The sequence below is a fragment of the Ammospiza nelsoni genome, chromosome 1 (genome assembly GCF_027579445.1).
Source record: "Ammospiza nelsoni isolate bAmmNel1 chromosome 1, bAmmNel1.pri, whole genome shotgun sequence".
Lineage (NCBI taxonomy): Eukaryota > Metazoa > Chordata > Aves > Passeriformes > Passerellidae > Ammospiza > Ammospiza nelsoni.
The window spans coordinates 52,839,147-52,865,672 of NC_080633.1; the positions used below are offsets into that span (position 1 = coordinate 52,839,147).

Genomic DNA, 26,526 nt, shown 5'->3' on the forward strand with positions numbered 1-26,526 from the left:
CTCTCCTAATTTTGCAGTACTGACTCTGGTCCTATATGCTCTGCTTCACTTTGACGAATCCTACCCTTTTCTTAATTAGGAGAGATTTTTATCACATCCATCTGTACTTTCTTTTATTTTCCCGACTGTATTTATTAATCAAAATGACAGCTTAATTCAACATCTGTACTGTGAAAAACTCTACAGTGGAAGCATATTGCTTTAGTATGGAAAAGGTTTTGGATGCATTTTATATTTGCTGCACATACTGAACAAATGCGTGATTCAGAAAACTAAAATATCAGTAATCCTGCTAATGGGTGTTTCCCAAAGCACAAAAAACAAAAGATCCATCAGCTGTTCAGAAAACAAAATTTTATTCATTGTAAAGTTCCTGAAACAGTAAACGCCTTATCAGAAGTACAATGAACTGGCACTATTTCTTTAAAATGTTGAACTGTCTTCCAGGAGCAACACCTGAAATATTCAAGAGAGATCTTAAGCCACAAAGTAATGTGATGCAAGGCCCATCTCCCTCCCCATCCCTTGTGAGCACTACCAGTGGAGAATGGGCAGAACTTTTATTTGCATTTGTGACCTAACAGCTCTCAAGGGGGATTCAGGGGGTAGATCACAAACTGGAATTCACCTTTTGTATTTAGAGACCTGCACACAAAAATGTGACACGTGAGACAAATCACAATGCAAATTCCACTTTGGACAAAAATAGCAACTATAAAATCTATAAGCCTCTCCCTTAAAGAGGTGAATATAGCAACAAGAGGAGACAAGGCTGTGCTTTTCATTAGGACTTTGCTATTTATTCCAATAACTGAAAGAGGGTCTGGGCCTGGACTTGCTCCTCGTACTGATACAGCTCATGGGTCTTCCATGAACCACAGATAACTCTGTAGGAACATCTGCCCTTCCATTCTTTCAGCATCCTGCCTCTGAGCAAACAGCAGCCATGCTCTCTGTGCTACAAAGGCAGCCAGCATGTGCTCAGTCTGGAGAGTGGGGGAGCATTGCCCACAAGGTCCAAGGAGCTGATTCTTTCCCCACAAGCAGCCTCTTCCCCACCATCACAGGAGCTTTTCCTAAATGACCTGAGTACATAAACACAGTCCCCCATATTCATGGAGCTGCAGAAAACCAGTTGTTCCTCACAGCTGTTGCTTTGCTCCTGGTTTTACTGATGTGTCACTTCATCCATAACTGAGCTCCTCAACAACACTGATTGAACAGCCCCTTCCTACACCTCAGAGTAGGAACACCTCGCTTGCAGCTTTACCCCCACTCACAGTGGAACAGAAAGAGCCTCAAGGGTGTGGGTCTGGCTGATCGTCCAGCAGTTAAACATTACAGAAAATTTTCCCTGTTAAAGGGTGAATCTAAGATGCCTTGTTTATAACTTACACTAGTAAACCTTCACAACTCTATACAAATTCTTAATGACGTTAAAAAACAGTGTATAAAATCACCTTAAGGCACAAAGAGTTCAACAGAGATGCAGCCCACTGGAAATCTCAAAGCAGCCAATTCAAGAAAAGCTGGCCTTGAAATAAGTATATATTTAATGTATACATGTTAAGCTTCACTGTCATACATTAAAAACAGTATATATAGGACAAAATGTATACTGCTGAGCACCTACTCTTTTCCATTAGTACCAGTCTCAATTTGAGACATGATCTGTGGTTACAAAGAGGAAGTGAAATGGGATATATATATATATATATATATATATATATATATATATATATATATCCCTCAAATAGTTTGCTGTGGGCAACCAGGTGTTGTTAAACATTTATGTGTGCAACACTGGCAACATTGTTCTGTAAGGGTAGGATGTGAACATGCTTCAATCTCACTGCTCTGCTCAGCTTAGTAACATATGGAAGTATGGATATGAGGGAAAAAATGTCAAAATGGCATTGATGGAAGATAGAAGTTGCAATCTTGTACAGAAGAATTCCATGAATGAGCGTCCCCTCACCCAAGTAAATTGTCTTGGGCAAATGACCGGAGAGTGAAAGATGGCCATGATGGCACTGTCCTGCCTAACAAAGGCTGAAACAGATTACATTGTAGGTAGGATCAGCTCCTCTCTGTGTCCAGAAACACCCAGCTAACACAGATACACTGTTGGCTCAAAGATTCTCCTGCTGAGAGCCGCCCAGAGCTGTCCAGCAACTGAGTCCTTTCTCCAGAGCACGAGAGGCATCTCTGCATTACAATATATAACACACCCAAACTCAGTTCTGAGCACCACTGGCTGTTTTATAGGAACACCTTTGAGGAACGAGAAGCTGCTCTACCTACTTGAATACTCAATAATATGTAATGCTATAGGGGAAGATGCTTGATAGAACAGTTTAATTTAGGTGCAACTTCCCCGATGGGGCTTGAAATAAAGGTAGCCCAACCGCTGGCAATGAAGCCTTATGGAAAAACTACCCATCATCCCACTGCTTTTGGTTCAGCTTTCTTCTGTACCAGTGCTTTTCCCCCACCTTTCCAGCCATGCTGATCAGATCACCCCAGTACTGCTGCTCTTATTAAGCCATTCAACTTTTGTGTGAAGGAGGAACTGTAACATTAGCACAAAGCCCTGAACTCCTCCTCACTAAATGGAGTAGAACATTTGATACATTTGAAATTAGAAAAGTGTGTACCAATGCGGAAAAAAAGGGAAAAACTAGCTCAAAATTTTCTATTCACTGTTTTATAGCAAGAAAACTTTTGTCAGAGTTTATTATAAAGGAACAGCATAAAGAAACCAAATAAATAGTTGAATAGTTAACAGTATGCAATATAATAGTACTAAACTTCCATTACATAAAAATTAAACTTTGGAACAGCATCAATATGAAAGATTTCTTAGAAAACTAGGACTCAGGCCAAGATCCTCAGATCTGTACATTGCAAAAACCACTCAGTTTTGGTGCCCAGTTGGTGCCAGCTTTGTCCTCTGAGGGACTGCGTCCATTGAGAACTATGACCCATCCACACTGCTCCCTTATCCCACTCTGCCAGGCCACATAACATGCTGTGTTTCCAAGTGTCTAAGGGAGAGTGATCAGGAAGCAGGAGGCACGAGCTGTGCTTCACTGTTTCAGAAGAAGCAGTATCTTCTTCCTCATCTGACAGCTATATGGAACAATTGTAATTTAGCCTAATGATGCTCCTTTTCTCCTTAAAGCAGCAGTTAGAGGAACAGAAAGAAGGTAGAAATGACCTCATTAAACCCCAGCTGCTTCTGGGGGAAGTGGAATCAAGGGCTGATTAGCTGGACAAACTGTCTAACCTAACATGGTAAAGTCAGTGGAGAGAACTTCAGAAACTTCAGAGGAGCTACGCCAGAATGTCATTCTTTTTTCCTCTCATCAGCACTGTGTGGCCACACTGAGCTGGATTCTATTGGCACATCTCACCCAACTCGGGAGGGGAAGGAAACAATCTCTGCTGGCTCACAAGTGACTGAAATAAGCAAATACATCACCCTCAGGAGCAGAATTTTACCGTGCTCCCAAATCATACATATCTCCAGTACAGATTTCATTCCCAGTGGGGCATGTGCATCTCTGTCTAGAGAAGTTCAGCTCACTGTTCAGCTACACTCCAGAGGAGTTTGGGTCTTTGACTTGATGTAAACAAAGGAATACGCACAGCATGACTGAAATCTGTACGTCAAACCAGGTGATCAAATTCTCCTCTCATTCAAGTTTTAGTTCCACTGAAGTTAGGAGGCGTTTGAGGAAAACCCAGCATTATATATTTGCATTAAATACCAAAATGTATCCTAAAATACTCCTATTGACATCTGTCACCAAAACACTTCCAGTGTGAACTTCTCAAGAACACCAGAACAATTAGCAAAAAATCTGTTACCAATCAATAACAACAACAAAAAACCAGAAATAAAAATAAAAACAAAAATAAGCTTATCCTCTTTGTTAAATGCATGTCAGCCACTTGAAATCTCATCTCTTCCATGAAAATAAGAACTTGGCACATTTTTTTGTATGCCATTTATAAACACTTTCCTTTATCTAGAACATTTATTGCATATCAGAAATTCACTTTGCTAGAATACTTTTGTTTAGTAGAAAAAACTGCCTTCCAGTTATAGCTATGAAGCTCCATGCAGTTCAGTAAATGAATTCTCCTGGTATTTCCTGCAGTAATGGTTCCTCAAATTTAAATCGTTTCGAAATGGCTTTCTGCTCAGTTACTTTTTCTTTTTCTGACTGCCTACATTGTCCCAGTGTGTATGAAGCCACTACAATTAGTTCTTCTGTCACTATTGATTCTTCCTCTCCAGTCTTCTCAGCATCTACTGATTGTTCAGAGGCAGAATCTGCATCTTTCTGGATGGCATCACTGGTCTCCCCTTCTGTACTCTTATTCCAGGCCCTGCAAGCAGGATTATCACTTTGTTCCAACCATGGATGTTGAAGACATTCCTCAGCAGTTGCCCGGTCCCTGCAGAGCAAGGAAAGTATTAAAATAAATGTCCAAATGAATACAAAATTCAGAAACTTGCAGAAGGTGTCACCAAAAATTATTCCAAGGATATGACTGTATTAAAGACAGACAGAATTGCACTGACAGCTATCTTTTACCAAAAAAGACCACAGCAATTCAAGTAGATGAACTCCTAGCACTTAAAAGAAAGGAATTCATAGATCCCTAAATATGAGTTTGCACTTTCACGTTGCCAACCAACTTTTGAAGTTTATACTTTTTATATACAGAAAAATTATCTAACTTCTACATTCTTCAAATATTCCCCATGACAAGCAGAAGGCAATTTCAATAGCTGACATGTCCCATGAAGAACTGGTAAAGTTCCACAGAAAACACCTGTTCTGTTTGGGAACATGGAATTTCCAGTTTGCTGCCTATTAAGAAAAGTGTATTAATGAACCAGAAAAGCAAAGTTTCTCTACCAACCATCCAAGATTAAGGACTCAAAGCTCAGTTCATGTAAAAGACCAGCAAAGTACCAGCAAGAAGAATGGGTCTAGTGTTCACTGCTACAAGCTACAGTTCATACACAGTTTTCTGAAAGTAATTTGAGTTTTAATTACTAACACTTGGACATCCTTTGGAATATACAATCTTGGATGGAAACTGAGGAATTCTCTTCTCATATACATAAAAAGTAATAGCACAATGAAATCAAAGTCTCCTTATACTTTAAAAATGAAAACACTAGCACTTGCTACATTTAAAATTAAGTCAGTCTGACATATTAGCATATACAATTGTGTATTTTACTTACTCGGGTTTCTTAACCAGCAGAGTTTTGATGAAATCCACAGCAGACTCTGATACAAGGTCAAAGTCCTCTCCAGCGTAACTTACGTTCATTTGAGATATATTTAAGAATGTTTCTTGTTTATCATCCCCCAAGAAAGGTGATATCCCTGTTAGCATAACATATGCCAGTACTCCAATGCTCCTAAATTGAAAGTAAAAAAAGAAAACCAGTTTTTTAGTTAGCCTTTTCTTCTTAAAAGCAAATAAACAAAGAAATCCCCAAAGAACAACCCTTTTCAGTAAAGTTATGATGACCATTAATTTGTCCAACTTACCACATATCAGTTGCTGTGCTGATTGGGTCATAACTCAGAATTTCAGGAGCTATTCAGAGAGAAAAAAAATGCAGACATTACATTAGAGATAAAAAATGCAATAATGGTCATGTGGTAAAATTTAAGATAAGCCATTTGAAGCATGACAGTCTTTTGAAATCAAGATACTTCTATTCAGGTTATTTAAGTGGTTTCTATTATTCACTGTTTTTAAGTGTAAAAATTGTTTTCCTTTTACTGCCATCTTCAGAAGCCAGGCCAGCCTCCTTCCCAATTAAGGAATCTATATACAAGTTTTTTGCAGACAAAACAGAAATAGCCAACATTGCATATTGCAGCACTGTAACCCATAACTATGAAGATATACCATACAACTTAAATATATTCTTAAGTATATTTTCAAGGCCTGGAGTGGTTTGGACTTTTTTTAAAAAAAGAGAAAACCTACACTGGCTAAAATATTCAGAGACTGAGTATGTGAATTTAAACTTTTAATCCAGGCAATACTTGTTATGACTGCTGGTAAGACTCATCTAAAGCGTGTCTTCATCTTCAACATAAGCACACAATGATAGTTCATTAGACTGGCAAGACTTGCCAGTTCTAACTTTGGCAGCAGTACCAGTCCAAGTAATAACTCGATCTTGCGACACAGTAACTCCCCAGCCAGGCTGGCATGCTCCAAATCCTCTTCTCACTCCCCAGAAGCCTGGACTATTCATCAATCCTATAGTAACAACTTACCTACATATTCTGGAGTTCCCATGATCTCTCTTAGTTCCTCACTGCTCTTCATTATTCTGGAAAGGCCAAAATCTACTATCTTAATGTCTCCCAGAGGAGACTTACTGGTTAGCAGAATATTTTGGGGCTGAAAAACAAGAGGAGAAGACTTTTGGGATCACAAAAAACCAAATGTCATTGACATCATATTGCATAATTATTTTAGACCATGAGCAACAACAGTGCCTCCTGTAACAAGTATGATACCCTGGATCATTTATCTATTTCCCCCAAGGTGATTTTGAAGAAACACATAGGCTAAAAGGAATGGCAGGATTATAAATTTAGAATTGAGAATCAAACCTTTGTTAGCTTAGAACATATTAGAAATACATGCCAATAGCTGTCATTAAACAATAGCATGCAAGTACCTCCACACTTGTACCTCTCTAGTCCTTTGTATCACCTTTTTTACTCCTCTTGCTCCTCGATTCTTCCAATAGATGGTGTAAAATACCTCCCTTGGAAGGTTGTCCAAAATCACCCAATCATTTTAAAAACCCTGAACACACAACTATTTTGACTGCACCTGTTTAAAGGTCTGTTGCAACCAACCTGAATCCTGTTCAAAGTACAAACAACTGTATTACAGAATATGAACTGAAGAAGAGCTTTAAAAAAAATATAGCAGCCTGAGAAACAGGTTTTTAAGAGCATCACCTTTGGATAAACTTGTTTGCACTGACGTCACTAGATCTTGGCTGTCTTCCTTCAAAGCACCTTTGTGGTCATTAAGAAGTTCCTTACTATTTTAAATGCTAGCTTAATTTAAGAAAAGAAAAACTTTGGCAACTGAAGTATATTGTTGCCAAAAAAAAAACAAAAAAAAAAAAACCCCAAGGTTTCACTTTCCCAACCCCCAGACCAGTGAACACACTGGGTTTTATCATTAACTTCTCCAAATGGTAGTGCTGATAATTGGCACTGCTTTCATGATTCTGGTAAGCACAAGTTCCATGAAAGTGCAGAAGTCTGTTGGGAACCTGGATCATCTTGCATCAGAGTGGTTGAAAAGGGAGGAGGACAAAAGAGTAAGAACAGCAAAGCAACCTCTGACTGATAATTCAGATGGACTAACATCAACATTTGTACTCCTTCCCTAAGCACAGAGCTGCTCTGTCCTCCATCCCCAGTCACTCATGAAGACATGCTCTCACATGAACAGCCTTGCTTTTGAATACAAAAATAAACCTGGGCAAGAACATTTTTAAAAACTTTGGCCACTTCTCCTCACTGCAAGACCTGAATGTAGTCAAGTTTTTTTATTCCTGCAGAGTTAAACTGTCATTTGAAACTAACTCCATGGTGTTGTCAATTTCTTTTCTGTTTGTAAATCTACATATTAAGAATAGCTCTTTTTAAATTTTCTTTACAAATTGGGATATGGGGGCTATACAAAGGGTTTTGGAGCAGCACATTCCCGCATTCTTTATCGTTCAGATTTGTTCTTCTCTATTTGTATTAGAAAAGCAAACATCAAAAAAAGCTAACTATGCCTCCCTCATTACCCTCTCAGATGTTATTCCCAGTGAGAAATTTAGTTATGAAGAGTCAAATTAAAAGCATGAGAAAAAATTTTTTTCCTCTATATTTAAATGAGGAAAAATTTTCAATAGAAAAGGTTTGTGAAACCCTTCAGTTCTGTATTTTAACATTTTAGTATTTAAAGCAGTTGCTATTTTTATTGTCTTTTTAAAAAATCTTATTATGCAAAACACACCTATGCAGAAAAAAACCCCCTGTCTACAGTATGAATTGAGTCATAACTCTGAATCAATTCCTAATGAAATACCAATAATTTTCTTATTTTAAGGAATGATTCTTGTGAAGTACCAGCCTAAACACCAACATGAAACCTTAAAGAAGCCATAGCTTTGAATTCACCATAGTTCTCAGCCTGACACCATTACTCAAAATTTCAAAAAAGGAAGATAATTTCCTCACATCTGTAATAGTGTTTCTCTTTTGGTTTTACTCTGCTAGAGTACATCTAAGTTTGCCTAATTCCAGTCAGCCCACAAAGAGAGGAGATGCGGGTTGGAGGCTCTCCTGGTGGCCCTTTTAAAAAGGGCCTTTCACTTTTACCCTCAAGCACTACTGAAACTGTTGATGAAAACCATCAAATGGCAATGTTTGAAGGTCTCCCCCTCTACTGCAGCAAGGCTTAAAGGTTCCATGTAGATGGAACCATCCTCCTATTTCTTGTATTTTTAATTGGTTTCAAGAAGACACATAAAGACTAAGGACACACAATAAAGGTCAGGTTTTTAATCTAATCAATGCCTCACCTTACCTAATTTCATTAATTCTGCAGGTTATCTAATTATATAATATTCACAAAACCTCAGATGCCTACAAGAAAGGACAGGAATTATCAAAGAAGTAGTGGTCAGAAACAGGAAAATTGACAAGCTGAGATACCCCAGCTTCATTATGTCTAAAGATACTAACTTGGCTGATTCTAAAAAAGGCAAAGGACCCCCACACCTTCTTCCTCATCCCCCATGCCGGCTTAAATTCTCTTCCATTCCCAACTACAGTAAGCTTTTACCTAACCCCAATTCGAGATTAAGTCAAAGAGCAAATGAGAACACAGAGAAAGGAGACTTCCCTTACTCTGCAGCTTTTAAGCACCATTAAGAGGAGATGAAAGACTCCTGCCTACAATCTGTGCACACCCTGCAAATTAAATAGCATCAACACAATACTGTCAAGTGATAATTAATTTGCACTTGGTAGCATTATATTTGCTCTTAATCCAAGTCAAAATTAGGCTACATAATTGTACTTTGCTATTAACAAGACACATTTCAACCATCTTTCAGTAGAACCATGCTTTTGGAAAGAAATGATCAGGTGACAACCTTGCTAAGCCACAACAAAATACCCCATTTCTTTCTGCAGTGTTTAGTCTCAAGAAAAATCTTGTATCTGTTCAGAGGGTAAAGAGAAGCTAAAGCAAGTTAGCTGTCAATGTCATAGATCTGATTCATTAAATTTATAATATTAACATTAAGCTGGCAAATACATACAGACGACCACTTGGGTTTAAATTCTTCTGGGTACAGAATTTAACTTTTCTTGAAGGTGCAACATATGGAAAATTGGATGGACCTTTCCAAAGGAATTTGTAACAGACAAATGAAATCTTTAGAGACACAAAGGTGAAACTAATAGTGCAAAACCCCCCATTTTAGAAAAAATTTGTAAAATTTGCTATTGGCAAACACCTTGCATAGCAGCAATAAACATACAGAAGTCTTCCAAATGTCATCACAAACAAGTACTTAGTAAATTCCACTGTGCTTTAAGCTGCAAGTTAAAGCAGCATGAGACACAGGATACAACAGAAGATGTGGGTTAATAAATATGTGGCTGAAGTGAACATCCAACTTTTTGAGTTCTGTCAAAAATGGGCCTTTTAAAATTGTCTTGTAAGGCATGTGGATCAATTAATCTTTGCAAGTCATGGTTTTTAATTCTACCACTTCCATAATTTTTGTTTGCCAATACTCTGAAGACTTCCATAAACCTTACTTTGCAAAAGACTGATAGTTTTATAAATCATGAAAGTCATTCCACTGCGAGTAGGACCCGATTAAACACACACTGCAGTAATGTATAAACATGTTAATTAACCTCAATCACTGCACAACTTCCTCTGCTAATGAACTTCTCTAAGGCAGCAAAACAATGCTGGATTTTTTAGCAAGAACTGCATATGCTCCATGTTATAGTGTAAGTTTGCAGTTGGGAAGTTTTTAAGTCAGCTTTTTATGAATTTCTTTTCTGGAAAAAAATCTGTAATTAACATCCCAAGTCTACTTTTGCAAATAAGTACTGTAGTAATAGAAAACACATCACATTTCCAGTTACAGATATCCAGCTGGCGATGCTAAAAAACACCACAACTTTAACTACAAACATGTACAAATATATACTGTCCACAAAAGATATTTAATCTTACACATTTTGCTTCAAGGAAATTAAATGGCCAACCATTGTGACACTGAGTATCTTGTTTAAGCATACAAAGGAACTTTGAGGAGTTCTAACTGCTCAGTTTTAGTCTTTCCGAACACTTACTCTCACATCACTTACTAAAAATGTTTCATTAATTCTTTTAGTACAATTATTAGTATTTTGTGTGTATGACTCAATCAAAATTTTAAAGAATCCCACATATAATTTGAATAAATGTTTGGAAAACCAGGCAGATGACATATTTGTGTGCAAATATGATTCATCTGCTTTAGCTGATGAATGGTTCATGATGTGCTAAGTTAATATATTAAGTCCATACAGCTTGATACTAGAATCTACTGGTAGCTTTATAATAGTGCTAAAATACAGCTAAGTGTAAGTAAGGATCTCAGCAACAGAATAAACATGCAGCAGCTTACAATATACTTAGTAAATAAGAGAATAGGACATGCAAAAAGAATTTTAAAAAATGTAATGCAAGTTACTTTTTAGACTGCCTTGCTTAGCAATAAACTAGTTCAACCTCATAATGAGAGAAGCTAACTAAAATTAACTGAAGCTTGCTGTCCATAGGAGAGATTACTTCACTGGATGCCTGTTATAACTCCCTTCTTGACCATAAGATTTCACTTGATGGCAACTTTACTTGTCACTTGATTTGGGTCAAAACTATTTTTCAATAAGAAAAAACACTTGTTTCCGTAAATCATGATTATTTATACACCAACAGGGTGTCATTCAGCTGTTTGGCAGCAAATGTCAGACATTTAAATTAGGTTTTACAATAACTGGGGGAAAAAGGGGAAGAAAATGCTATAAATGTACTTAACATATTAATTTACCAGTCCTGTTTGAACATTTCATTCTGAAACATTACACATTATTCCACCAGTGTCACTACCACCCTTCTTCATTAAAACTCAAGTCAATACAAAAGACAAACCTGGTTTTCAATGCCCATATAATACCCAGACACTTTTACTGCAATGTAGAAATAAGTCAGTCTTACCCAAAGCACTCATTTGCAATTTAAGATGCAAGGCAAATTGACTTTTGAATTGATTACATTTCACTTAATCAAATGAAGTTTATATTTAACATAATCATAGAAATGCCTCAACATGCTTGCAGACTTAGTGGCTGCTCTATCCCAAAAGTTTAATTTTATAATTTAAGGTATAATTAGGTAAAATTATGTTAATTACAAATTGGCATTATTGTGACATAAGCAAGAAAGACAACAGATGAGAAATCAATAAGAAAAATACAGTACTAATCTTACCTTTAAGTCAAGATGAACAACATTGTTTCTATGCAAGAATGCAACTCCTTCTAATATCTGCTTCATAAGTCGCTTAACATCTTTTTCTTTGAAGGCCTCCTCTCTTTCAGCCACACACTGGTCAAAGATTTCACCTCCAGCAGCACTGTGGACAGTAGGAATATTGTGAGTTCAGACTAAATTATAGCACCCATTTGGCTCTACTCACACCTTTTTTTTGTATAGGCAATGTCAGCAGGAAGTATAATCCAGTCATGATATTTTCAGTTATTAGACATTTGGCAAGGTTTTACAGGCTTGGAAGTGATTTCTGCAGTATGGCAGCTTTGGAGAGAGGCAAAGATTTTAGTCATTGAGGTTAGAGAATATGAATAATACAGACGTTTTGGGGACTACTTTTCAAACACTACTGACTTTGCTTTCAGATGAATGCCTCAATTGTTTGAGGACAGTGTTTTCAAAAAAGTTGTGCCTTTTGCCATTGCTATAAAACTACATGGAAATTTGGCCAAGGCAAATCTCAGCAAACATAGAGCAAAGCTGCCCTACCTCCCACCCTCCTCAAAACACTTTGTACTATATACTCAAAATAAATGTAAAGTCTGTAACTGAATTGTTTATGAACTCTCTGGTATACAGGGATGCATTAAGTTTCTAAACTTCTTTCATCTAAAAATAGCTCTGAAAATTTTAGCTCTCAGCTTGCATCCTCTTTTGTTTATATATGTTTAAACAAATAACAGAATAACAAAAAATATAAAAATAACTAGAGATGAATGAATGTTTTTAAAGTACTCTGAAGCCATATGCAGCACCAGCTCTGTATAGCAATGGCTCTAGTAACTAAAATTGTTTTACAATATAAACCTGCAGCATCAAAAGTAAAATAAACTGAACAGAAGCTCCATCTTAAAATAAGAATGGGCATAACAATGTTAGAATGGGGCCACTTTGCATATGGATTGTTGAACTCCTACTATGAAATCAGCACATACACCCTTTGTTCTGCATGAAATTCTATAATCACCCGTTAGGGAAAGGTGGTGAAAGCCTCAAGGGCAGAATCCTCTCCAGTTACACCAACCTGTGACATGCAAAAATGACTTTGCACAAGCATTAATCTTTACTGATGCATACCCACCTGCTCTGCCTTTGCTTGCTTTTTTCCAATGAATTGTACTGCCTAGGCTATCCTGAGGACATTCAACATGAATATAACAGCAAATGAGAGTTATACAAAAATGGTGCATTTCAACTGTGTACTCCTAGAAAAAAACACTTAAATATATTCAAATGTTCATTTTGCCTACACTAACTTTGCTGCTACAGTCCTAGTACTTTCAAAAGCCTCATGGATTTAAAAAAAAAAAAAGTTTTTGCCCTTCGAGGTATTCTCACAGCTATTATTTTAAATTTCCCTGCAGATATTCTTACAAAAAAATTAAAAGAAGGTTAAATTGTATCTTTTTCTAAAGAGTTTCAAACTTCTGTTCTATATGCTAGCTAGCTGGTACAGCAGTACAATTTGATTTATTAAACTAAGATTTTCTTTCAGAAAAACCATCTATTAAATAATTATTTTTCTTCTTTATGTATCAAGAGATAGAGCTCAAGAATAAAATGAGTTTTTCAAGGGACTATTAATACTATAATTCCTTTTGAAAAATTTCATATGCCTGACACTATCACATTTTTCTCAGTCCATTTTTATTTAATTCATGGAAATAGTAATACTTCAGTTTTGAACAGGATTCAAATATTAATGACATCTAAAAAATGAACATCAGCTAGTGTATTCTAATATCCTAAGCCAAATTCCTTGAAAAAGCAACATCACTTGGACTTTCCAGATAGGAATAGAAAAAGATCTACTGCAACCCATAAATTAAACTTTCTGCCTTAAGAATGCCATAATATGTTACTTGAAGAGTGATTTAATCCCTTGTAGCAGTGAATTATAGTGCACATGCAGTGATAACATCTTCTACCAAAATTACTAGCATGGTGTCTTTTATAGCAATAACCCTGGGATTTTGCTGGTAAAGCTCTGCCACTTCCAATAAGGACAAAATACTTCTGCTATTTAATTCAGTGAAATCAGATTTATACCCAAAACATGGGATCACACTTTACGTTTAATAGACCCACCTGAAAAAACAGTGAAAGTTGAGGGTGGGGGGGCCTTATAAAGCCCTGCCTGCTATATGTCTGCTTGGTAGGCATCTGTTACAATTTGTTTATTAGTGCAACTTAATTAAAACTGAGGCAGAAACCAACACTAAAATGTAAGCTACCTAGAATTTTAATACTACACCTAAAGAATACTGAATTATAGGCGTTAGAAGGCAAGGCAATAAAAGTTGAAGCAATGTCCCATCAGTGAAGTCAAGAGACAGTGCTACCAACGTGAGAGTAGAAAACCCTTGATCCAGAAACTTTATTTAAAAAAAAAAAGTCTCTCCCTATACTTCTGAAGATGCCTGGCTTCATCAGCATTTTTAAGAGTGAGACATGCAAATACAGCCCTCACACATGCACACCCACTTCATAACTTACAAGACACGGCCATTCTCAGCTTCCATAGACACTTGGCTTTTCAAAGTAGTTTCACATGGGAAGGTGACTTCTCATGCAATGTTTTGTTTTTTGATCTTAACTTTGCTGTTTAGGAGGCTGATGGGACAAATCCCGGACAATTCATTCTGTCCAAAGAATCCCACATTCAAACCAGGCACCCTTTACAAGAACACATGGAAATTTGATACTGCAAGACCATTTTGTGTATTGTTGCTGTGGAGTAGGCTTAATGGATTCCCTTAAGCCAAACAGTCAGGGAGCTGTGAGCCAAGCCAGTCACAAGTGCTTGGAAGCACAATGCAAAAATGAACTCCAAAAAGATCCTCCTGCACACCTATTCCAAGTTCAGCCAAGCTCCTTAACAATACTTTCACCTCAGCTAGATTTCAGGGGGAAAAGAAATCTAACCATAGAGGGCCTCAAGGGCTCAAAATACCTGCTAAGAGCATATCACAGCCATGTCACTGCTATGATGTCTGTATATATGCAGACCAGGAGTTCTCTGGTGTTAATAACATTTACCCATTTTGCATTAAACTGTAGTTTTTCTAATTGTCATTATGAAATAACTTAGCAAATGACTGGGCCTTTCAGAAAATGCTCTTAGGGGATAAAAGCAAAGAATTATCCTTAGGACAACAAACTTTTTAAGAAAATAAGCCATCTTAATCTGAAAAAAAATTGATAAGGACATATTAAATGGCAAAACATTCTGAAACCTAGCGTTACTTAGAATGCATTATTTCTGTAGTACACCCTCCCTTAGCTAAGCGTATGAAAAAATTGTGAGACAAAAGAAGGCTTTCTGAACTTGAAAGCTATGGCAACCATAATTCTTTAGCTATTTTAATTTCCTTATGAAAGTACTGTTGTGCCATGAATTTCTCTCATTTCAAGTGAAATCCAATTGCTCTTCATCAATGAAAAGCATGCTAACACTTTATATCTACTTAGCAGCATAAATGAGCTAAAAGTCATTTGGAAGTCTACAGAACTAATCTTTGTTACAATTATGTTGACTTTAGATTAAATGGAGACTACTTATCTTGCTTGAAATATATCTTAACAATGAACTGTATGAAATTCAGCATCAAACTTCTTTCAAGTACACTTAGGAGACACTAACACAGTCATTTAACTTATTGTTAGAAAAAGATTGAACAAACCTATTTCAGGGCACCTGAAGAAATGAACTATTCCTCCAGCTTTAATGGATCAGACATTAAGTTACTGAAGGATGCAGAAGTACAAATCATCAGAGTACAAATACGTAGACCAATTCCTAAAACACACTTGATTTCAATGCTGAGTTATATACAATCTGCAATGGACAAAAAATTGCTTCCTCAATCTTCAACTCTGTCAAAAGTCTTTCTTGAAAGGGGTATCTTTGCAAAATAATGGAAAGCCATCTATTTTCTGTACATGGAGTTCACACCACAGTGCTTGTAATACTACCAGCAAAGGTTCATGCTCATTGCTGCTGACAGCCATACCTCTGTCCTTGGCTAGGCACACCATTGGATAGTAAGTGCACTTACTGGTAATTTTTCCAGTGTAAGGCAATGTACCAATGTTCCCAAAGCGTGAGAAAACTACAAATCCATATCTGATGAGAGAACATGGGAAGAGAATCTTCCAAATCCATAAAATTGTAGATACTGGTCTTAGAAGTTCTCAGTTCTCAGACAAATGCTTTTAGCTTTTTGCCTTCACCTTTTCAATCAGGCAGCCCAAGAACTGAATGAAACACAAACAAAGGTAACTAAGACAATTTGAGAAGTTTTCCCCTAAAATGATTTTAGACTTCCAGTCTTGATTTGAGACTGCTAACTAGAACAACTCCTCTTGCTACTCAGACACGATGCAAACATTGGAGCAGCAGTTATTTGTGATTGCAGTGGGTTTGCTTCAAGTTCAGTCTGTTGAATCCTATGCCAAATGGATCACTTCCTGCCAGCAGACTCTTATTTTAACTGGTCACTCCTCCAGTAAGTAGGACAATAAATCATGTCCAAGACTATGTAAGTCCATTAGTATTAATGAACATGTAAGTCCATTACATTATCCAAATATCTACAGGTGAAAAAACACTTCATCCAGCATATAAAATAAATATTAACTGTGTCTTCAAGATGAAAAAGACAACTTAATCCTCTTTTTAAAGCAAGTGTAACAGAAGTCTACCGGCTCAGTTCAGAGGCTCTTCATAACAAAATATTAAGGATGAAAATTTTTGAAGCTCCACTTACAGGATTCTATACATTTGACCTACTAATTTCTCACTAGTATCATCTCTCCCTTCCCCAGATGTGTAAAAACATGGTGATGAACACTTATGAAAAAGACCAGTTCTTAAGCATCAGACGCACTACTGCTCTTTCTTTCAAAAGAAATGGGAAGATGACAGGTAGGTTGCATACAGGTATGAAGTCCAAAAGTTACCAAATTTGCTTTTTCTTTTTATACCTGCTATGTCAAGTTTCCCAGACTGCATCTGTACTTTCTTCAGCAAAATTCCAGGTTCTTTTCATTCTATTTTCAGTGAAATACAGAAACATAACTGGCCCACAGATTAATTCAGGGGTTTCTGTTACCCATTTAGACTTCTATACCCCTAAAATTCTGCCTTAAATACCCTGATTGAGGTCTTATGACAACAAACCAAAGTCAGAGGCTGTTGTGAGGGTGGATGCAGACAGTCCCAATTTGCTATGCTACAGCTGAACCCAACACTGTAGTGCCTCCTTGCTTCCTCAACACTTAATATTAACACTTAATATTAACATTTTAAGTTAGTTTTCTCTCAAAAATCAATAGTGCTTGAAAGCCAACCCTCCACGTAACATTACTATTTCTCTCCCTGAAAGCAAAACATTTCCTGAAGGCAAAACCCTCAGCCCTTATGAGAGATTCTACATCAAGACAAGAAACTTTAAAATCTCCGCAGATGAAGTTAGTGGCCAAGATTAAGTATTTGTTTTACTTCTTCAGGAGATAAAGATCAGCCACAGAGACCATCAAGCTTAATAGAAACTGAAATGCCCTAGAGAAGCTTGCAGTCTAGGTATGTTCTTTAATCCTCTGCATTCAGAATGTCAGAAATTCACCAACATTCATACCTGTTTTGTTGCAACATGTCTTTGGAACACTAAAGAAGCATCCAGACATACTTGCTGAAGTCAGGGAAAGACTGTTTTTGTAATTTACAGCTCCAGCACACAGCTATTTATCTGAAATGAGGTATGACTGTTTGATGCATATAAACCCAGTAATTTTGCTAATTACTTAACAACCTAGTTAATACTTCATATTAAAAGAGTTTTGCAACTGTAAGAAAATCGAGTTCTAAAAGAAAACTAGGAATTTTGCATTGAAAGTATCACAAAACTCATTGCTCATTTAGATTCCACTGCCCATATTAAATCCCATAGGATCTAGGAAATGAAACTGTATTTGAGTTTAAATTTCTGCTAGTGTTTAAAGCAGGTATTTATGAGTTTCAGTAGCAGCAGTTAAAACCCCAGAAGCTCTGTCACACCTATGTATTATAAAAGATACTTGAATATTTCACATATTATGACTTCATTAAGGTCACAATGAAGTTTAAAAAATGTATTCTAGAAGGAATTTTGCCTTAGGAGACATGGTCTCATTCCATTTCACTGGACTTTGAAGATAGTTTCTTTTGACTCCTAACCAAGATGTGATTGGTACACAAGATTTCTCACCATTTCTTTTTGCTATCAAGTAAGAGAAGAACTGCACAAACTAGATTTATCTTAACAAACAAGTCACTTCTGAACTATTGAGCCTCACTGTTCCTCTTTGAATTATTTAAAATCTATAGAACTGAACAAGAATTTACAGTTCAGTAGCAACAAGCATTTGGCTGAATACTGGAAGCTAGTGAGATGCCTTACTATCTAAAGCCACTGGCATTTGAGATGAACAGCCACAGCAGCTGCAGGAATGCCCATCTGGACAAACTGAAGTGGAGAAAACCACACAGACAAATGCAGAGTCAAGTGTCCTTTTGAAAGAAACTATTCTAAGTCTCAATCCTCCTCTTCCCTTCTTTCCCCAAAAAGATACTGTTGTAGCAAGTTTTCTATTGCAGAAGGTTGTAATAGTTTCTTTTTAGCAATGATGTTGCTTTCAATACATTTTTGTAACTGGTGAAAAAAACCACAGCAGATTTCATCCCATTTTTGCCACTGTCAGTGAAATAAACTTTGGTTGTTGAACAGATACTCATTGCTTCTTTCCTCTTCGTCACATGCAGGGAGTGTACAGAGTTCATATTTCATTTAAGATGCTTTAACTACCTAAATTATAGCTCAGCTTTGAAAGATACTACATAATTGGAGAAATTTGTTATAATCTGAAGTAGTTATGAGACTGCACGTAACTTCTTGTAATCGTCATTTTCTTCGCAATTATTCTTGAAGTTTAGCAAGGGTAACAGGCAACCAATATTTTTTTTTTTACATTATTCACATTGATACACAGTATTTTTACATTATTACTTTTAAGCAAATACTACAGAAAGTTATTCAGGAATTATTACTAATACTTACTATTCCAGGACTAAAATCATCTCTGTGGCAGTTTCATAAACTTCATGCAGGTTAATGACCCAAAGGTTGCATTGTGCCAGCTCAAGGACTGCAATTTCGTGGATTATTTCCATCCGACAGTCTTGGCCCTTTCTTCTTTTTCGCATGAATTTTGCTGCAAACTCTTTTTCAGTGTCCTTCTGGATACATTTCTTCACCACTGCAAATTTCCCCCTGAAATTAAATAAGAATTTAGTTTTACATGCCTTAGTGACAGCATGGCCTTTATAAATTAATAATAATGTTTCAGGAAACTTGAACCAAATCACTATTAGCATTTAAGATTCAATCTGAATTTAGAAAGATGCCTTGCTGAATGATGATCTCTGTGTTCAAAACACCTCAGCCCAGAGTGTAAATAATTTCCATGAAACATAAGGAATTAAAAAAACCCCAATCAATTCAAACAGTACGGTTTTCAAAAACAGAGCAAACAAGCTGTGCTAGTTCCCAAGACTCCAAACTTTAATTTAAAAAGCTGGCAAAATACAAATGTACAAATGAGCAATTTATGCTTTCTCTGACCACCTCACAGTAACGCAGTTACTGTGTTCTGAAGTATCCCACTATATCCATGGCAAGAGCACTCTTGTTGAATCTTGCTCCATTTGCCATGCAATATCCATACTCTACATTTTTCAAGATGGTATTTTCACCATGGCACGTCTCAAATGATAACAGCTGGAGTTTTTTGATGAATAGTTCTCAAAACCATCTACTCATACAGTGAAACTAAGAATAAGGGAACAGGGATAATGCAAACACAGTGGAGCAGCCTGACTAAAATCAAGCTGTGCAGCACGATTTTGGCAGCAGTGCCAAGGTGAGGAGGAGCAGAGAGCAGAGAGCTGAGCAGGGTGCTGGGCCCACATTAATGAGCGTCACCTCGGCAGAGCACACACCTGGTGATGCAGCGGGCCAGCTCAAACCACAGTGCCGCGCTTGCGTCACACCACTTCCCCCACAGCACTCTGGCACAAGGGCCTGCTCTCAACTTCCTGCAAGAGTCCCACACCACCTGCTCCGCTCGGCTCCTCTCACACACGGCTGATTTTTAGACTAAAAAGGTATTTTAATTAATACCTCTCACTAATGCAATGATGAATTCTCATACTTTGAAGTACAGTAACCTTGCTTTAGTTCTTACCAAACAGGTATAATGATCATCAAAACTACCTTTTTTTATTTATATGTAAACATTTTGTTATAAAGTTGCAGGAATAGCTTTGAGATCTTTATTTTGTTCCTTTACTTGCTGTAGGGTTGCTGAAACCAAAATAATAGTCATCATCTATTTTGGAATAAAATTACTATGGATTTTGCCTCTCCTACATCCAAGCCAAAGTTCACAGAATTAACTACTTCAGCTCGTGTCAAAGATTCCACCCTCCCAGCCTATTGGCAGAAGACTGTTATCCATGAAATATAACTGCTAAACAAAGTTGTGGTCAGCTTGCTTTTAATAAGCATTTGTTTCAAAATCACACAGTCTAAATGAATCAAGTCAAATAAGTACCCACAAAGTGGGTATTTGCTAGGCAATCTCAATAAAATAATTGGACTTGTAACCACTGATACAGCCACAGTTATTCCTCTAGGAATACTATTTTGCATAAGCACATTATCTACAGCACAATATGTATTAAGACTAGATCACAGCACAGTCCAGATGTCTGGTGAAGGCATACAAACAGCAAGAATATGCTTTCAATGTCTTGAACCTAACTTTTTGGGAAAATGTTCTTAATTACTAATACATACATGAAGACTATTGAAGTTTGTAAATGCATGAAGATAATTTTGTAGCCCAAAATTTATGTACAGTAGGAAGCTATGCATTTATCAAAAATGTTAATACACTTGTTCAAATTCTTAGCACCAAAAAACATCTCAAGAAAAAAATCAACTGGTAAGTATGTTGACAAAAAACAACATATAAAAATAAATTGAGAAGCCCTTTAACAGCAAGTTATTTCAACACCTGATAGATACTAAGCCTTAAACCAATAAATCTAGGTTCCTGCCTGGGTTTAACCTTGTTTTCCTTATATAGTCTCTGAATGCACTGCCTACTTCCTCTTGAATGCTGCCTTAGTGCAGTCAAAAGCTTTTAATTCTAGCACCAGGAAGGACCTAGAGAAAGTGGCTTAGAAAAGTTTGAAATCTCTATAATGCAGCTTTCAAGTACCATGCTGTTTTGAATTACATACAAAATCTATCTGGAAACAAGTTAATTAGCCTAATGAGTACCGATGTTGCGATTCAGCGTGCATTAGTCACTATGGAAATAAAACAGAATTCATGGGGCAGCAAGAAGCAGCAAGAGCCACCACCACCGTGTGTGGCCACGCATGTCCTGTTTAGCTGAGCTGGCCAGAAGCCTGATAGGTGACGTTATTCAAAGGACAGGTTACACGGGAGTTCAGCTGGCTGACAAATACTAATTCTAAATTGTCTCAGACCAAGAATCCTGCCCAGGATTCCTTTTGGTTATGCCTATAATTAGAGCTATTATAACCACTGCCTGTTAGAACTCATCTTTTCTGAATACGATCCCCAAAAAGATCAAACTTGACAAACCTGATGTTTATAACCAGTAGAACTAATTACTGTGCAGTGATCTAGATTCATGTCTGAGAAAATTTCAGAGCTAAGATCCAAAGATAGCTTCCACTATATGGTAACACCAACAGATTAAGTTTTAAAGAATTTCTTTTTGATTGAGACAGAATAATAGATAAGACATATATAAACAAGTATTCTTATGAAGTTCACATTGCATACATTTCATCTTTGCTTTTCTTAAAACCCAGTTTTTCAGAACTTATTATAAAAAAGTATATAAAATAGTGTTAGATCACATCATTGCTACTTCAGTGTATTGAGAAGAGCTAGCAGTGAGAATGTTGCATGGAAAGAAGAATAATTTTGAGATGAAAATCACATTTGTCAAGTTGAAAACAGACCACCAGACATCCAATCACAAATAAAAATGCTTTGGAGGGAGATGAGAGTAGGAAACTCTAAATAGTTCTCAGGCCTCACAAGAGTCTCAAATATTCAAGAATTATGAGTTAAGATAAATCATATCTGATTACAAAGAAGCTCAATGTCACCTTTTCAGATTGCCAACAGAATTTGCATTGTTTCATTAGGCACACATTACAGCTCAAAGGTAAATTGTCAAATCACAAATCAAATGTCAAATCAGATAAGCAGCAACATCTACGTGACATCAATTAATTTTTGTTGTCCTAGGATCAGAACAGAGAACTAACCTGAGTAATTTATTTATAATATATATAAATAACTAAACTTAACTAAATATTTAAAAATAACTAATCTTATTTTTAAAGTGACCTATAAAACACTGTCACTGTAACAAATGCAGGAATAAGTTCTTTCTGTGAAAATGTTTACTTTTTATAAAGTTCAGAAAAAAACTTTTCTGAGATCCACAATACTATATGCAGTTTATTATGTAACTCATATCAAACATTTCTTCTGAAGTGTGGGTTTTTTCCCCCGACAATTTTGGATTTCCAAACAACTAAAGTGCAGGGATTACATTTCTGATGCTCATGAATATTTTACTCACATAAATTTATTCTCAAATGGCAAAAACAACTACTTGCAGCTCTTCATTTTCACCTCTTTCCCACTTTTGCTTAGTTCCACAGCTATTTCACCCCAACTGTGCTGCTGCAGAGAGCAGCTGAGGACAGCAGCAGTGTCATGGCACAAAATGGTACAAGTGTCATGTACGGCTAAGACACACATCACTGAAACCTACCTGAGAAATAAAAGTGCATGCCAGAGTTGTTCTTTCAGGGGGGGAAAAATCCAAGACACACACATGAAACTACAGCCACATCACTAGTCAGAAACAAAGAATATTTCACACTCCCTGGATGATTACACTGTTTCTTATTCTCACCTTTGGGTGGAGAATGAGCTTGTATGCTTTAAGAAAAAAACGGGAACGAGAAGAAAAAACAGAACTGCATTGGACATATTTACATGTGTGCACACATTTTGCTAGAAGATAATTTTACTGAGGATCAATCATTTAAGGTGACCATTACCTTCCAGAATACAGACCAGTCAACTTATTCCTTCCTCTAACCTAGCTCTAGAATCAAGAGTATTCTTTTCTGTACACAAATGATGACTTATAATATGTGCATACCTTGTTTCACATAAAAAAAGGAGTGCAACATTCCATCAACACACTGAAGAATTAATAGCCTAGTAATACTTTGTCTGCAATTAGGAGTTTTTTTTCTCAAGGAAAATGAGCAAAGCAACTAAATATAATTATAAGTAGACTCCTGTATTGTTCCCCATTTTACAGTACAACTATGGCTTAAGCACAAGTGGTAAGGGGAAGAGTTAAGCAATTGGTGTCTTGTCCTCTGCAAAGGTGACACGGCTTCAAACTAACCTAACTCAAGTTAGCATTGTCTGAAAACATTTAAATCTCAGTGAGGTGATGACAAGTGGCACCCTTAAAACAATCATCAGAGGTAAGTTTGATTTCAGACCTCATGCAAGGTCAGATTTGCGTGAGAATACTGTGATTCTGAGGATGGTAAAATTATTAAGGCTGAGAATACTGGACCAAAATGTCATATATTAAATAATTTAATTTTAAAACTTTTATTTCCATGTCATGTTAAGGAACTTGCAATCATTTCCTTTCCCGAGTAGCCATTATAACGAAGTTTTTGATATTTTTCCCAAGTGAACCTGGCTTTCCCAACAGCTGTGTTTCAACAGACTTGCAAATGCCTGTTCAGCTACCGAACGAGGCAGCACCTTCTGAAGCACACAAGCTCTACAGTCTGAAAGCATTTTTTCTCCTATGAGCAGAACTAATGAAGCCTGACTTCCCACGGGTTTGCACCCAAGTCCCTCTGGTGACACTGTGATCAAGTTTCCTCCTAGGTTCATCCATACCTCTCAGGACTGTTTCCCCCAGGATTTTTGCTCCATAATGTGCCACCTGTGGCCAGAGCCCCCGTACCACTCCTCCCAGCATCACCAGAACTACAATGCCTTAACATTCTGCCATGTTCCACTTTCTTCCCACCTCCTCCAAACTCAGGAGACCAGAGAATACAAAGCAGAGGCTCCAAGTGCCCTGGGAAGTTCAACGTACACATGCTGACTGACAGAATGGGAGGCCAAAGACCGCACAAACCTGCTGAGCTCACGCAGCAGCCCTGATCTCAGCAAAGGTGAAAAACCAACTTGTTTCCATCTCCGTGCTCTCAGTTTAAAACACAATCCATACAAATGTTGTTACTTTCAAACCTACCTAAAGTTCAGCTTTCAAACTGTTTCTCAAATTCTGGGAAATGGGATGGACAAACACAGAGTGTATAAACCTTTTTCTACCAAATCTTAATGCTAAAATAGATTATGTTGTGTGCACAATGACTGCTTTCCATCAAAGACAAAAACCTGCCATACCTGGCTGCTAATTTGTTCTTTGTAAAGATGAATTCTACCCATAAAGAGAGAATTACACAATTTATGAACATATAAAAGTGAAAGCATTTGTGTTAATAAATTATCAAGAAAATTATAGTTATAAGTGGCAGAGAGATTTTCCACCTACATTTTGTCGCAGAGGTGGCAAAAAATAGTCTTTGAATATTTGAGCTAAAGTGTCTGCTTTTTAAAAAACAAAATTTAAAATTGTTGAATAAAAAAACAAGCACATGCATTAAAATGTAGAGATTTCTATATTCTAAAAGAGAAGATAGTGAGAACACTTGTGAAGTTAAGGAGAGATAGTCTGAACCAAAAATATGTGCAACTGTTGCTCAAAACCACGACAAACACTTAGAACTGCCACTTAACTCATTTTAACTCCTGGTGCAAAATCACAGCCTTCACGTGAAGGTCATCCTTAAAATATTCAAAAAATATTCCACTCAAAAATCCATGCTGCTATTTACTGGTTTAAACTGCAGACTAAGACTTGAAGCAGTAGTTAATTGTTATTCTTAGCTTAAGGAAATCATCTGAGTTGTACTTTTTTGTTCCGGAAAGAACCCTCATCTACTCCATGCTCTGATTAGGTGACTATCACCCGGCTCTGAGGGAAATGCTCATTCCATGGAAGAACTGCAAAATATTTTCTGAAGTCATCTCAACTTCAAGTAAAAAAAAAACAAACAAACAAAAAAAAAACAAACAAAAAAAAACCAAAACAGAGTGATACCAGGACATTCCGTACTACACTGCTTCACTGCTTCCATGCCTTTTGGACCGTTTCTTAGAATTTAGGCTGATTTGTAGCCTGTCTTTAGTTAGCTTCAGTTTCCAGGCCTTAGACATTGTGGTCACAACAATCTACAAAAAGCTTTCTCATTCCATGGGATGTTTCTCCCACCTGCTTACCATCTGAATGCTTTAGACCACTAGGTTTAAATAGGTATTATTCTACTGGTACATCAGAGTTGCTAAGTGAGCATTAAGCTAACACCCAGGCAGCCTAAATATTTGTTACAGGTACCTACAGCAGCTGCATTTGCCTTGAAACTCCTTCTTAGCTCCAAAGGCGTTGGTTTTGCCACTGTATAAACTGAGTTACACAGCGAGCATAACCTGCAATAGAACATACATTCAGGAGGATGTCTTTCCATATATCCGGTGGTATTCCATCTAATCTTTTTTACTGAAACAGTCTTTGGATGAAGCACATGTAATTCTAGGAATACTATCATTCTTTTAATAGGAAGTGACAGAATTTCAGACAAAAGTATTGGTTAAGTGGTGCCGAAATTCCATATATGTAGTTCCCAAGATGCAGAAACCTTTTTGCCCTAAACCATGCATTCTATCAGTCATGTGTTGAAATTATACACGGACTAAACCTTACATGTGCAATCACTTCCAAACCCAAGACTTTAACCGGCTTTAACTCTCTGAAAAGTTCCACCATTAGATTACTCTCAAGCATATGCTCTCCTAAAGGAGTGTAAAATTGTTTTTCCACGTCATAGCTTACAAAGCTCGAGGAAATAATTAATACTTAAAAAAAAAAAAAAAAAGGAAAAAAAAAGGGGGGAGGCAGGTTTTCTTCTCCAGTGGAACTCTAGACCAATATCCACTACTGCACACGGGCTCCCAGGGAAGCACAGCATCTCTCCCCAGCCAGATCGGCACGGCTGGGGAGCCGAGGATGGCTCCAGCAGCAGGAGGGGCGGACAGCTGCGGGGTACAGCTGCCTCCCAGCGCCCTCCTGCAGCCGAGCCCAGGCCGGGGCACGCCCTCGGGGCCGGCACAGCCCCGCCGGCCCCGCTCTGCCCCGGCAGGGACCCCCGGGCCGGGCTGCCGCCACCCCCGGCCCCGCTCCGTCCCCGCCGTCCGGGGCGGCGGAGGCAGCGCTCACCTGCCGAGCTCCCGGCCGGGGCTGAGGCTGTACCGCTCCTGGAAGGGCTCCGTGCGGATGGGCGTGCGGATCTCCGCCAGGAACCCGCCCCGCCGCCGGGATCGCCCGGCCGCCGGCTGAGGTGGCGGCGGCCGGTCACCGCGGGAGCGACCGGGCTGAGGCTTCTCGTCGGGGCTCATGGTGCGGGGCTTCTCCCTCGGCAGGGGGACGCCTTCTCCTTCTCTTCGTCCTTCGCCTCCTGCGCTCCCGTCTCCCTGCCTGTGCCGGTGTCCGTGTCCGTCCCGGCCCGCGCTC

General features: G+C 37.8%; 1 protein-coding gene across 1 annotated transcript; it reads right to left on the reverse strand.

Annotated features, from left to right (window-relative positions):
• Positions 1-337: 337 nt before the first annotated feature.
• STK17A (serine/threonine kinase 17a) lies at positions 338-26,526 on the reverse strand. Its single transcript, XM_059470953.1, has 7 exons — positions 26,233-26,526; positions 18,789-19,001; positions 11,632-11,776; positions 6,327-6,453; positions 5,583-5,631; positions 5,270-5,449; positions 338-4,467 (listed from the first exon to the last, which is right to left on the reverse strand). The coding sequence occupies exons 1-7, from the start codon at positions 26,409-26,411 to the stop codon at positions 4,134-4,136; spliced, it is 1,227 nt and encodes a 408-aa protein (XP_059326936.1). The 5' UTR covers positions 26,412-26,526; the 3' UTR covers positions 338-4,133.

Coding starts and splice junctions, on each gene's coding strand:
- STK17A (XM_059470953.1), bottom strand. CDS start 26,411: ATGAGCCCCGACGAGAAGCCTCAGCCCGGTCGCTCCCGCGGTGACCGG. Junction 6,454..11,631: donor TTGTTCATCTTGACTTAAAG/GTAAGATTAGTA, acceptor CTTGTTTTTCAG/CCCCAAAATATTCTGCTAAC. Junction 5,632..6,326: donor GGGAACTCCAGAATATGTAG/GTAAGTTGTTAC, acceptor CTCTCTGAATAG/CTCCTGAAATTCTGAGTTAT.